General features: G+C 42.2%; 1 protein-coding gene across 3 annotated transcripts in view; it reads left to right on the top strand.

Annotated features, from left to right (window-relative positions):
- igdcc4 (immunoglobulin superfamily, DCC subclass, member 4) overlaps positions 1-15,157 on the top strand; it is a 64,057-nt gene that overhangs the window by 22,497 nt on the left and 26,403 nt on the right. For 2 of the 3 annotated variants that reach the window (XM_088297152.1, XM_088297151.1), the window contains exon 2: positions 8,090-8,404. In XM_088297152.1, the coding sequence (XP_088153278.1) occupies positions 8,090-8,404 (315 nt within the window). The remainder of the gene's footprint in view (positions 1-8,089; positions 8,405-15,157) is intronic. The other variant, XM_088297153.1, reaches the window with a different exon arrangement.

The raw sequence follows: 15,157 nt of genomic DNA, 5'->3' as shown, positions 1-15,157 counted from the left end.
CGATTATCATCACTTTGGTCTTTATGGTATTTAAAGAGTAATTATTTCCACCGCATCAGGACGCTGAGCCACCTCATTCCTGTAGGGCAGGCGTGCCCACTCTTTTTCTGCAGGCAAGCAACTTATAAAATAACCAAGTCCCAGTGATCTACCTATTTTACTTTACTTTGAAAATAAAATTCTAATTCTTTCTGGGTACAATGTATATTGATGGTCCTTGCATAACTGCATGAAATCATATTGCATGATTCAACTAGCGCACATTTTCTGTCCTTTACTGATGACTTGCGCTGAATGCGATGAGTCAAGGATAGCGTTCGGATAGGAGCTGCGGGTAGCGCACACCTCACAAAGAACTTTAGGCACGTTGGAACGGGTACTTGGACTTGATGTTTGCTCTTGCTGCGGCTGTCGGTTGCGGTGGTGGACGGCTCCATTGGGCTTCTGTTGCAATGGGGGAACTGCAAGCGCATACCTTAGCGCATCGCCCGCCTTCCCCTGGCCCGTCTGCCTCTTCAGCCGGAGCCCATCGCTATACAAAAGTCTCACGATGTGTGGAAATATTTAGTTTACATGTTCCCTTTTTTATTCGGTTTAGAGTAGACGGAACAAAATGGAAATTGCTCATTTTGCTAGTTAGTGGCCTTCTATGTGCATGTACGGCGAGGCATGCAGCAGGTCTATGACTTGCAGCTCAGTATGGCAATGCCATTGACTGACACCCGCTTTGCGAGCCACCGGTCGATCGAGATCGACGTAATGGTCAACCCTACTTTAGGTTGTCTCGTCTCCATCGGTGATTAGGCCAATGTGTAAGCTTGTCATCAGCAAACTTGAGGAGATTGGTGTCATCCTTGGCACGATAGCACGAAGCCTTTGGGGGGGTCCCAGTGCCGATTGTCCTTGTGTCTGATGTCGGGGTGCCAACTCTGACTTAGTGGTCTGTGTCCGCGAGAAAATCCAGCACACAGATACAGAGGGGCCAGGGTTCAACATTAACGGTGGCCCAATTCAAATTTTGGGTGTGCCGGATTGTGTTCTGGCCTCTCTGGGGACACAAAGTGTCAGGCAGGAGCTGGAAGTCACACATGGGAGAATTTTAATTCATTGGAGAACAGAACGATCGTGAATTGCAAGAAAGGCAGCCCGCGCGGATATTTCTGTTTGTTTTTGTTGTTTTTTTGCATCGTCTGTTATGCACTTTACTTTGGAGTCAGCCAGTCCTCCCTCAAGCGCCTGCGACTGGTGTAGAATGCTGTAGCTCGCCTTTTAACTGGCGCTCGGAAGACGGATCACATAACCCCAATCTTGGGCTCTCTTCACTGGTTCCCAGCGCACTTTAGAATTTGCTTTAAGGTACTTCTGTTCATCTTGAAATCTTTAAATGGAGTCACCCCAGCGTACCTATCTGAGCTCCTCCACCCCTACACACCTGCCCGCTGCCTCAGGTTTGTGGACCACATGCTGCTGGAGGTGCGGAGGACTAAGCGCAGCCTCAGGGGGGGATTGTGCCTTTTCTGTTGCCGGTGCTTCCCTATAGAATGACCTCCCATTGTATGTTAGGCAAGCCCCCTCTCCGTCCACTTTTAAAACTTGTCAAATCATTTTTATTCTTTAGCTTTCAACTCAACATGAGGCTGTCGCTGTTCTGCTGTTCTTCTGGTATCTATTGTTTGTCTTTTAATTTGTGTGCTAATTTCCCGCTAATTTATATTACACCATATGGAAAGCGCTTTGTTACAGCTCCAGCTGTTGTGAAATGCGCTATATAAATAAAGTTAAAGGATAAATATATTCTTTTCATGATAATTGTCAGTAACACATTGCTGCCTTATAAAAATATTTTACGCTCAATATTTTTCCATAAATATTAGTTTCCATTATGTTAATATTAATATTAATATTAATATTAATATTAATATTAACAATTGAGATGCCTTTATTTTAGTGCGGTTAGGACACAGCCGTGAGTGCAATTCTAGTGTTTAAAGACTTAATATGAAATGATCACTACATTCCTAGCAAGGGATAAATTAGAAATCTGCAATCTGAGGTTTGTGAAAAAGAATGAGATTTTATTTTAAGGCCATATCACCCAGCCCTACTAGCTACTATTCATTTAGTCACAGCAAATGACTCTTAAATTAAATCCTGATGCATTTGCTTTTGATCTTTTCAAAAGGATTCAAATTCTAAGCAACCTAACACGCTCTTAGTTGGCAAACTGGCAGAGCCGATGACTTAACACCAACGCAAAGCTGTTTGAAGTGCTAATGGTGAATATTTGAAGTCGACTCGTTTTTCTTGAAAGCACTGCTCACATTAGGTATGGTTCCACTTTAGAAGCTTGCCGTAACCTGAGCTTTGGTCTCGCAGGGGTCACCGGGGGGGTCCACGGGCTCTGTGTGTTGACAGTGAGCCTGACCCGGTGAAATATTCACTTGGCAGCGTCACTCTCAATGAACTACTCCGCCCTCCATCCCCCGGGGCCCCCTCCTCCTGGTCTATCTCTGCTCTCTGTTTCCTAAAACCTTTTGACAAACTTGAGTGATATATTAACAGAAAGGGACTATCTCAATACTGTTTACTTACAGATCATTTGTGTCAATTTATGAATAGCGGACGTGCAGCTGAAACCGTTCTCTTTGATATAGTCGTCACTCCGTATTGGCAGCACTGCTGAATTTCTTTCCTTCAATTTAATGCAGCACAGTGGTGCAACATATTTCCGGAAATGCAATTTTCTAATAATATGTCGTCGCTGGTCTTTGAGTCTTCTGTATTTATTCAGATTCACAAAGTTCTATTTAACCATTGGGGAATTTGTTGTTATGATAAAGTTTTTATTATTATTACTACTACTAGCAGTAGTAGTAGTGGTGGTATTTTTATTCAATCTTTGTTTAAATTATCAGTTATTTTTATTGTGCAATTATGAAGAGAGAAATTAGGTCGGCATGGTGACCGACTGGTTAGCACGATGGCCTCACAGTGCGGAAGTGCTGGGTTTGATTCCGTTCTCCCCGTGCCTATGTGGGTTTTCTCCGGGTACTCCGGTTTCCCACATTCCAAAAAGGTGCATAGTAGGTCGGAATGAACACTCTAAATTGTTCCTAGGTGTGAGTGTGAGAGCGTGTGGTTGTTCGTCTATGTGTGCCCTGCGATTGGTTGCCGACCAGTTCCAGGTGTGCCCCGCTTACAGCCCGAAGACGACTGTGATAGGCTACAGCGCGCTCGCTATCCTTGTGATTATACGGCTTGGATAATGGATGGATGGATGGAGAGAAATTAAATCTTAAAAAAATCAGTGATTGCTTTCTTTTATTTTTATTTTTGCTTTTACCCCGTTGTTTCTATTTAGGGATAACTTCTTCCTTTTGAAAGTCATTTATAAACTTGTTGGCAAAGTGCCCTCAGAATCATTCATTCCAGATTTGCTAAAGTGCAACCTGTCCTTCTTTCCTCAATCCCCCTCTTGTCGAGTGTAAAATGGCAAAATGAGTACTTCAGGGACCTGCAGCATCCCGCAACCCCCTCATCACCGCTTTGTCTTCTTGAGGGACACTTGCACTTATCGAGAGGGCATTCGTGAACTTTAATGGCTTCGTTAACGAATATACTGCTAGTGTATGTGTGTGCATGCAAGTGTGTTGCATGTATCCACAAAATCAGTGCATATGAAGTTTGCTGGACTACACGTTTGAATGTAAAATTCAATACAATACTATACAAATTTATTTATATGGCGCATTTCACAACAGCTGGAGCTGTAACAAAGCGCTTTCCACAAGTTGTAATATAAATTAGCAGAAAATTAGAACACAAACCAAAACACTTAAACACATATACAACAGATACCAGAAGAACAGCAGAACAGCGACAGTCTCAATTTGTGTCGAAAGCTAAAGAATAAAAATGTGTCTTCAAAACGAGTTTTAAAAGTGGACAGAGAGGGGGCTTGCCTAACATTTAATGGAAGCTCATTCCATAGGGAAGGACTGGCAACAGATCAGGCACGATCCCCCCTGAGCCTGCGCTTAGCCCTCGGCACTTCCAGCAACATTTGCCAATATTCAGAACAATATTAAAGTCCAAGCAACTCAGTGATGTAAAAATGATAATTGTACATTTCAAAAATTGGTATGGTAAGGAAAGGGATAGCTCATGATCCAACGTATACCACATCAAAATGTAGTGAAATTACATAAATGCATTTTGATAGCCAGCTCATTCATTTGATAGCAAGCCAACAGCAGAGCATACATTTTCAGGCATAAAGAATACCAAACAAGCAAAATGTGAGGACGCAGCAGTGAAGGCCAAGTTTTTTTTGGGGGGGGGCACATTCTCCTTCTGTTCCATTATGTGCTGCACATCCATCACATATAGGCTGATCCCTGCCTTTTGCCAAGTTGTCATTGAGCTGGGTAATGGTTGTTCTCATGACTTAATGGGACCTAATTAGTGCTTTTGAAATGGGGATGAGAAGCTGTGGAGGGTTGTACAACCCGTTACGCTCCTCTGAAATCCTCTTGAAATGTGTGCCTCGTGTTGGGTTATGTGGCATAGATTGCATATGTTATCTCCATGAGGTGATGGAGTTTTGTTTTTTTTTGTTTTGTTTTTCTTTTGTGTGCGAGAGCATGGTGCAGACTTTCTATGGATTACCAAACCTCTTCATCAGGAAGTGACGACAGGGGGTCAGGCCTTATTTGATCAAGGGAAAAATTCCGTCTCCCATTAACGTAATTAATCCAACACCAGCGCGAGGGAGAGAAAGATTCAGGACATCAATGTGAGTGCGTGTGTGGAGAGATTGTGTTTGCAAAGTAGAGTAGTTTTTTTGAACAATATATCGAAAAAAATAAGGATATCGTGATAATTGTGATGCAATATCGCAACGACATGCAATAGTATGCTTTTATCTGAAATTGACCAGTCAGATGCAAACTTTAAATGTCCGTTTCCACCCAATAGTTGAACAGTATCTAGTGGAATTTTAATTACAGTAATTCGTGGCTAAGATCACATTGAGCTTGCTTAATTTGCCGCATGAAAATTAAAAACTGTACTTATTTCGTTCAACTATAAAAATGTAATTACGTTAAATACATGTTAAATATCGTTATAGTCAACATCAATATTGCTCATCTAAATATATTTCGATTTTCTATATTTTCCCAATATTGTGCAGCCCCATGCTACTGGGACGCCATCAGATGGGAAAAAAAAACTAATTCTTTAGAATTGTGGTAACATGGCTTTTTGTAAGCAGTATATTCTATAACTCTTCTGTTTTTCAAGGTGGCTGAACGATTTATCCTTTTGGGAAATCGTGATCTCAAGGCAATGCAATTTCAAGATTGTCACAGCTGTGTTTTTTTTTTTAAAGGGCCTCATGGTCACGAAGCAGTTCATATACATACAATGTATGTGTGTGTGTGGGGGTGTGTCTGTCTGTATGTGTGTGTGTATATATATATATATATATATATATATATATATATATATATATATATATATATATATACACACACACGCATTTGTGTGCTTGTCGTCAAAATGAGCATCTTCATATTGGTGGTGGGGCATGTGTAGAAATGGTGTTTAGTACTAAGTTGGGAAAAATTGGCTCGTCGCTACCATGACAATAAACAGTATATTTAAATTCAAAGATAAATAAGGAACAAGTGGCAGATGTGTAACAATTTGTCATCAAGTTTCATTTCCCCTCGCAGAATACACCATCAAATAAATCAGAGCATCCATCGACAGTAAAGAGCGCCTGCGATTCATTGATATGGATCAATAAATTTGTAATTTTTCGTAAATTTGATGCAAGCGCTTGCTCCAAGTTGAGATAACAGCTGTTGGTGCATAATGAATGCAGTAATGGTTGAAAATGCATGGGCTGCGTGCAGCAGTGTGGATAAACCCAATGACCTGGCTGTCTTCCAAGCACAAGATAGCAGCTTTAAGCATCGCTCTGTGTCTCACTGTGTGTATGTGTGTGAGTGTGTGTGTGTTTAAGTGGCCTTTGAAAGCAATTCCATTTTACCTGTCTTTGGCTCACTCCTTATGAAAACCAATCACGTTTTGGCTGCCTGTCACAGATATTGAGTCTTCGGCTCCTTTTATCTCCCACTTCAGTCATTAGGACCTTTTATCCCAAGATCCTCACCACCCCCTCCTCCTTCTTTCTTCCCCTTTTTCCTATGCCACCGTCGTGTTTTCCACTGAACTAAATTAAGAAGCGCTCTCAAAAAGCAGGGCGAAATACACCAACTGAACTATGAAGGTCAGATGCTATTCATCCAAAGACAAAGCAGGAAATTATGAGAATGACAAGTGTGTTCACGTACGGAACAGAACAGATACAGCTCCATCGACAAATGACCATTGAGGAACATCTCGACTGTGAGGCAGACGTGCCGAGCACTTGTCCACCAAAATTACAGTGATATCTGTTTCAGATATCCTATTAACAGAGTCCGGTGTGTCGGGTGCGAGCGGCGTGGCTTCCGTTGCCTCCCAATGACACCGTCAATGTGAGATTGAATGGTTGCCTGCCTCTGTGTGCCCTGCGATTGACGAGCATCCAGTCTAGTGTGTACTCCACCTTTCACCTGAAGTGAATACACTCTGAAAAATATAAACCGTATCGAAAACAGTGGGATAGAAGGATAGCGGCTTATTTGTCTCCAGCGGATTGACTCACCCTGCAACTAATTGGGAATGGCATCTATTTAGGGAGCAAGCCATAAACTGAAACTGAATCTGAAGAAACTGGTATCAACCGGTATCCTGGAACGCTGTGTTCCAGTTCATGTCGGTGCATCCGTGAATAGGATTAAGATTAAAGAATTCCTATATTCCTAGATAATATGCACAAAATCTAATTCCAATGCGACTTGCGAGGCACTCTGTGACTCATCTCTCACCACCTCTGGCTCCAGGCGGTGCCCTCTCCAGATTTTATGTTCTACTGCTGACATCCAAATCCCGTTTCATTCCCAAAGCACCCCCCCCCCTACAACCCTCCCCAACTTGGCTGCCTCCACACTGTCCACGATACACCCCACCTCAGGAATGCACCGCCCTCCAATCCATGCGCGCATTTGTTTGTGTGTTTGTGTGTGTGCTCGCTGCCAGCACTATTGACTTCATCGAATCCCTGCAATGAAATGACAAATTGCCCAACAGCCAAAAAGGCGATAATCTAATCAGTGAAAGGAAAATGGTGATGTTTGAGTTAAAATGAAGACTAATCAAATGATTGCTACAGAGCGTCGCATTTGTGTTGCGGCAGCGTACAAGTCATTCTGAGCAACACGTTGCACTTCAAAGGGGTTTCTAATAACCGTGATTGACTTGCTGCTTGCGCAAGGATTGATTACAAATTGTTGTCGTTGTGCCTTTCCAGGACTTTCTTCCACTCCCTGATTGGTGAAAAGCGACTCATCATTAAAGTTATATGCATTATATTTGCAAGCTTTACATAAAACTCCCTTTTATTAGTTCTGTGTTTTTTACCCCATCTGTTCTATTTGCATATTTTGATTCACTTAAATAAAAAAAATAATAAAATAAAAAAAAACTGCATTAACTGTCACATTGGCGCGGCAACTCTTGCGCCACTTCCGCCTATTCCCCAAGAAGCCGCTGCTGCAACAGCGATTCCCAAAGCAACAGAACATTTATGTGGCGTATTTTTCATCTCCATTCTTCTTTCTTCTCTTTTCAAACGTCCTGCCAAGTGTACATGATGCTGAGTGTGACGTAGCATGTCCCGGAGCTGATTGGCTGCCGTGATGCGTCATGCGAAGAACGTTACACTAAATTTAACCGTGCCGAAAGGGTGAATTGTTGGTGCTTCGCTCCGCGCCACACCGCTCCAAACGCATCATTCGCGTCACCCTGCTCAGAACCGTGCCCGCTTGCGTGTACTCTATTGAATTCAATTCTATCGCGCCGCCGGAAACGCTCGCAACGGATTTGGCGTGACCCAAGCATTACATTTTGGGGTAATAGCACTGCCTTAAGAGTCCATTCAGTCCACATGTCTGATTCCGTTTTGTTCATTTGACAGATAAGCCCGTTTCGGTGGAGCTGAGCTGCGGGGCCGGACCGAGCCATGTCGTGTTGGAGCCGGGGTCCCCCCTCACGCTGGACTGCAACCTGGGGGCCAGCGACATACCACTCAACATCACCTGGCTTCATGAGGGCCGGCCCCTTCCTCCGGAGGGGAGCGACGCGCGGCGGTACGTCGCCGACCGCTCCCTCCTCCTGCTGCCTTCCTCCGAGCATGGAGCGTTCCCACCGGCTCTGGAGGGAGGCTACAGCTGTGTGAGCGCCAGCGCACATGGAGCCTTGACCAGCCGGACTGCCAATGTGCTGCTGGCGAGTAAGTGGCCTCCCACTGTGTATGTGATGTGCGGAATGAACCGGAAAACTGTTTTCCTGGAGCTTTTTTTTCTTGATAATGTTGTTAGGTGAGAATGAATTCTACATTAGGTGCAGGGTGCCACCAAATCCAGAAACTCTTGTTTTTCATTTTCTCCGTTTGGATTTGAAGCGGTGATAGGGTTATGTGTTTGATCACATTTCCTGGCTAAAACAAATTTCACAATCTCCCTGATGGACGTAACTCCCGAGGAAAATACGGAGGCGTACGAGCTTTCACTTTCTGTTTATTCCAAGCTAGCAGGATGCCATCAGGAGGAAAAGTAATCTCATTCTTGAAAATTGTAGTAACATGGTTTTTTGTAATTGGTATATTGTATAGCATGGAGCTTCTGGTTTTCAAGGTGGAAATGTTTTCCAAAGTAGTGACTTTTAAAGAAGCAGGAATAACTCTTTTAGCCAACTCTGTCATTTGACTTGAACAGGTTTATCAGAGTGGTGGATGACCAGTTCAGCTCACAGTTCAGCGGTGCAGGGTTCGATCCCGGGCTCCGGTCTTCCTGTGTGGAGTTTGCATGTTCTCCCTGTGCTTGCGTTGGTTTTCTCCGGGTACTCCGGTTTCCACCCACATCTCAAAGACATTCATTGTAGGTTGATTGGACGCTGTAATGCAGGGAGGGGGAAACTTTTTGATTAGCGGGCCACAATGGGTTCTAAAATTGGACAGAGGGGCCGGGAGAAGATGGATAGAGTGTTTTGGTAACCTCACCTTATCTGAGAAAAAAATACATTTAATTTTAAATGTCAGTGAACAAAAGCATTACAACTATATATATGACTTTGAAAAACCACAGTATTTAGAAAACAAAACATTTACAAGGTTCATTCATTTAATTTTTTTCAAGTTCGGTGGGCCAAATTAAAACGTTCAACGGGCCGCATGTGGCCCCCGGGCCGTAGTTTGCCCACACTTTCTCTAATGTGTCCCTCGGTGTGATTGTGAGGCCGTGTGGTTGTTCGTCTTTGTCTGCCCTGTAATTGGCTGGCAACCATTTGAGAGTGTACCCCACCTGCAGTTTTTGCATCTGCACCGTTGAGCCTTGCAACTCTCATGTACTCTGATATAATATGTGGCTCCTTAAATGATAAATGGTGCTTTGATCACTTCATCGACACTTTGATAACTGGAGCAAATAAGGTAATAACGTAGGGCTGTGACGATAATTCCATATTGATATGTATCGCGATAGTTGGGTGAGTGATATCAATAGAAAATTGTATTGATAAATTATCGATCCACCCCCAAAAAAAAAACAGCGGAGCAAATTCGACCTGTCACTGCCCTACTCGTCACAAACTCCCTCCCATTGAGGAAATACAACCCGAGGCTTAGTCATGCGCCACCGAGCTAGCGTGACTCAAAACAAACAAAAAAAAAAAACGGGTGGCTAAGGTGGATTTACCGGCCGATTTGAGGAAGCGCTTGCTTAATAGTTAAGCCGATAACAAGCACCCCCTCCCGGACACGCACAGGACGAAACGGCCCGTAGCTCTAGTACACGAGACCTCCGTCGCATGGGAGGCGGGCGTACGTAGCATTGAAGCCGCTAACAAGCCCCCTCCGCGTACACACACTGGACGATACGGCACGTAGCACCAGAATTGTTCCATCTCAAGGGAGGCCGGCGTGCGTTGTACATTTTAAAATAAACCAATCGGAATTCAGCCCTTTTCCCCGTTTTATTTTCAATAGTTGTTGTAAATTCCTCATTACTGCTCTGTTTGTACAGGTATTGGTTTGCTGTTTAATTTGCATATTTATGTATTTATGTTAATTTATGTCAGCCGTATTGTTGGACAGCTAAGCGGTCCTAAGAGAGACGTACAGAGTCTGTTAGCTGTTAGCTGTGGATGCACAATTGCTACACTTTCCGTCGTCGTGTATGCGCCAGTGAAAGTGAGTTATTGAGCTCTGTTGAATTGATTGGAGTGCTATTAAAGCGATGTTGTTCTCTATCCCTGTGTCCAGTCACGCTCTTTGATTTGAGTGACAGTCTGGATGAGGCGCTCCGGTGAACCCCCCTAAATTCGCATACAGTCGCAGCTCTCCACAACAATCGTAAAAAAAAAAAATATATATATATATATATATATATATATATATATATATATATATATATATAATAAGAATAATTCGATATATATCAATATCGACCGATATGACATACACGCCTACGATATAGTTTTCAGCCATATCGCCCAGCCCTATAATAATGTCATTTATGGTAACTTGACGTCCTTTCAGCCGATTGGGGTTATATTAACCTGCGTTTCTGTGCTCGTGTATTATCATGTATTTTTATCTTCATTTTAAAACTAGTATTGTAAAACCATGTGACATACTCCTTATATACGAGCATAAAGAATTATAGCAGAATTTTCTACCATATTTTCCTGACAGGAAATGATATCATCCCGTATCGAGGTGGTGGGCTTGTCTCATGCAAATGAGCCACTGCTCACATCGCGGTCTCCTTACTGTGTTGTGTGTCAGAATAATACAGCTGGTAGTGCGCGGCACATGGCCCAAATTGCTTCCAGACACAATAAATCAAAAATTACGTCTATGCAGTCGAGATAATTTTTAATGATCAATTAATCAATTGTGAGAAGTGTTGAAAAATCTGCTCAGTTGTCACCAAACATGGATTTCGGAATTCAGGCAAAAAGAAAAAAGTGACACAATACGTGTACTGTCTACACTTAGGGACTTTTTTTCCTGTTTTATGACACCTAAAACCACAGGGCCACACAAAGTTTTAAATGTCCACCCTTTTGAATAATACTTTCCTCCGTATGTCGCGGCTCTTCTTTCTCACCACCTCCAGATACGGAATACTTTAGTTTGTTTCAATTAGCGAATGTTCAACGCCACTTTTTTTTCGGCCGATATCTGTATGAGTATTCACTCACCGATACCAAGTACCGATACCACTAGAATTTATGACACATAAAAATGATCTATGAAAACTAAAAGGATGTTTGCATTAATAAAACTAATGTGAGTATTCTTAAATAGATTTATTACTCAAAATACGGTGGGTCACGTTTACCTCACACAAGGTCTTTAAGCATTATTGCCTGGCTTTAAGATAACGACCGCTTTAACCTGGAGAACAAATTGATTCACGTGACTTTATTTCCTATGGGAAGAATTGTCCCAGCCCCGCAACGCATAACAGCTTGTGTTCAACTGCGGAAGTTCCACGGCTCTGTAATTGCATAACAGACGCATGGCACAAAGGCTGCAATCGCAACTAGCGCATTCTATACAAGGCAACAGTCAGGAAGGTTATGAAAGAATGTCCGCAGGTGTTCGTCCCTCGCGGAGGATCCTCGCTACTTCAGGGGACAAGAGGACAGACAGTGGCTTTTTAATGGTTCCTCCGAGGAGGGCCTCTTTTTCAGCAGCTCTTAGGTGGTAGTCTTTATTGAGTCATTAGCTTTGTGTAAAACGAGACCGTGTACTTTGCGGATGCCCGCGCTTTTGTCAGCTGTCACATGCCTATTTATTAGGAGCTCTAGTTTGAGGGACAATAAGGCGGGTGGGGGCAGAGGCGCTGGGGGGGGGGGCTCCGTCATGTGAATGGAAGGGAGGCGGATGGTGGCGGCAAGTAGTCATGGTGAAGGGAAAGGTTTCCAAGACCATTACGGGCGACCTTCAGTCTGTTTGTGTGCGTGCGGTGTTTGAATTAAATCAGTGGCGGAGGTTCTATGGAGGGAGATTTGATGAGCGCATTGAGAGGTCGACGCCAAAGTGCTTTCACATTGACATTGAGCGGATGTTCTCCTCTTTGCTGGGAAAAAAAAAAGAAAACAACTTATCTCACATCGCATCTGTGAACGCGCATTACTCGAGCCACCTGCCTCGCTGCTTTCTCCCAGTGCGGCCATGCACAGGAATGCTACGGGAATGGAGATTTGATGGCAATAACTACTTTGTAATTTGTAAGCGACAGCATATGGCCGGCATATTACCTTCCATAATGACATTCCCCCCCGCCCTCTTATTGCCTTTGAAAGTGAATGTGAATGTCTTCATTCGCATCAGAAGTTTGCCTTTGTAACTGAAAATTGGACGAATTATCCTACAAAGGAAACAAACCCATTTTTTTTTTTACTGGGAGGCACAATTAGCTAGTAGGCCTGGGTATAAATTCAAATTTCCAAAATCGATTTGATTTGATACACAAAGGCTCGATTTGATTTTCGATTCACTGATTGATTTCACGCAGTACCAATTTGACTTTGGTATATGAGGCATTCTCAGAAAAAGCAATGCTGCAATTAGGACAAACGTCTTCTAAAAATTTACATTAAGAATTGAAGCCAATGCAGTTACATTAATAAGTACGTTTTAGTTGACATGACCTGATCAAAATGATGAATTCCTTCGTGCTTGTTGGCGCTGACTTTACTGCTTCAAGCATTTTGTTTTGATATGCTACTTTTGCGTCATGACAAGATCTCGCATGCTGCGTGAATTCACATAAATATATTGGCTAAAAGACATTATTAAAAGTATCGGTATATGGTTTTATGAATCGATATCAGCCTCTGAAAAGGAAAATCGATCGATCGTTCTGTAATTTTTTTAAATGCAGCCCAATTAACTATTGGGTGGAGGTTGGAATCAGTTTAAAAATAAATGTTTTGAAAAATTCGACATTATTAAGCTGACCATCAAGGGACTGGCTAATTTATTCACTTATTTGTTACTCTGATGCATGGCACAAATGTGCTCTTTTGAGCACACCGTAGTCTACTCACAGCCTAGCCATTAGAAATTGTAAAACCACCCAAGCAATCATTTTATCCATACCTATGAGCAAAAGCCCGTGTTCCACAAACCTAATTCTGGAGGTTTGGTTGCCTTTCGAAGTTGTTACGCCATCACCCGGGCACAGAGTGTTTACAAACATGATAAGATGGTTTACCGACTGGCGACCAGCCCTGGGTGTACCCCAGGATCCTGACCTGAGCCCCCACTCAGACATTAGGATGAGATTTTTTATTTAAATATTACCATGAATACATCTATTTCTACTTCACCTATGTACAGGTGAACATTTCATACGAAACAAGAGTAATGTTTGACGGGATCTCATCGTGTAAAAAACAGGTCATGGGATGGAAGGATTATCTTGCTTGCGCAAGTGGAGGTGGGGGTGCAAATAGCTGCAATCTGATATCTATGAGGCCAAAGAGTGGGGGCACGGGCTGACACTGCCACAGGGACACGGAGACGAGGTGAAGTCATATTGCACATGGCGTCAACCATGAAAAGAACTCTGACGTGTATTTAGCGGTGTGAGCTCTGAGAGCTCCCGGGTGGACTTTCCAAACACATGCATTGCATCTTGGGAAAAGACTTAACAGATGATATCGGGCGCTCTCCCTGGTCAGCTGTTCTTTAAACACACAGATACGGCACGCACACACGCCGATATAGTTGATGTGTTTACATGATGATGTAATTGATGGAAGTTGGTGTTTAATCATCAGCTCGCCCTGCAAAGCTTGCCAAACGAAAATCAATGTCAGTTTTTGGAAAAGATTTTTTTTAAATCAGTGTCCACTTGTCGGCAAAGTGTGGAATGTTGAACCAAAAAGTCATGTCATGAATACTGTGGAAGAATAGTGATAGGCTCGTTTTATGTTTCATGTCGATGGGAGTGCTGGGATTCCACTCCAATATCTTTTTTTAGGCTGCAACATTTTTAAGTCGGGTTTTATAGCACCTATTTTTCAAATAGAAGCAACAAAAACATTATGGGGGTGACTATTGACAAACGAAAAGAGGAGCCATAGCAAATGAGTCCATTTAGGATTTTTATTTTGTTACCGTACTCAGTGAAATTTAGAAGGCGCTCTTAATCTGTTCTCTAACAAGTTGTGTGAGTTCAACACTAGATTATGCATGACTCTTGCGTGAGAAAACTCAAAATATAATGACATTGATGTGTTTTATTGTTGTTTATTCCTAATATCAGCAATGAAGAATTGTGTTTATAAAATAATGGAAGTTGGTTTGTTTCTTGCAACTTGACACTGGATTCGTACTGCCCTCAATGAGTCCGCAAAATGTAATGTTACTGAAAAACAGCCGAAGAAAATGCAATGCAATTTAATGCCGATCAAGGTAATTATATTTTGGGAATTGGATTTTTTTATTTGGTTTTGAGTTTTGTCTTTTTAAATTTAGTTAGTTTTAATTTGTTTTTGGGGTGGCTTTTTATTAGTTTTTTAAAAAACACTTACTTTTAGTATCAGTTTTTTTAATAGCTAGTGTAATTAACTTAAATGCACAAGGCTAAAAACGAAGGGCGTTTTTGTCACAATTCTAGTTACTTTTCGTTTTTTTTTTAAAAAGCATTTCCATTTTTATTATATTTTTCTAACGAAAGTTATTTTAAAATTTTTCTTGTCTCGTTTTTGTTAACTGAAATAACCTTGCTGCCTATTTACGAATTGTCATGAGGATTTAGGAGGAATTACTAAGAGTCAAACACAGACTTGACACTTTCTTCTTTTTATCCAGTATCATGAGAAGTGCCAGTTTAATATTTAGCACAAGCCAAAGAAAAAGAAAAGCATGTTTTGCACATTGAACAGAGTTCCTCTGAGGAATGATGAGGTTTCAATTGACCTCTTATTGACTTCATGCTAATGAAAACTTAAATGCATCATTACA

This window comes from Idiotropiscis lumnitzeri, chromosome 5 (assembly GCF_059441095.1).
Source record: "Idiotropiscis lumnitzeri isolate Australia: NSW breed Sydney's pygmy pipehorse chromosome 5, RoL_Ilum_1.0, whole genome shotgun sequence".
NCBI classification, from domain to species: Eukaryota; Metazoa; Chordata; class Actinopteri; order Syngnathiformes; family Syngnathidae; genus Idiotropiscis; species Idiotropiscis lumnitzeri.
This window is presented reverse-complemented; position numbering and strand designations above follow the sequence as displayed.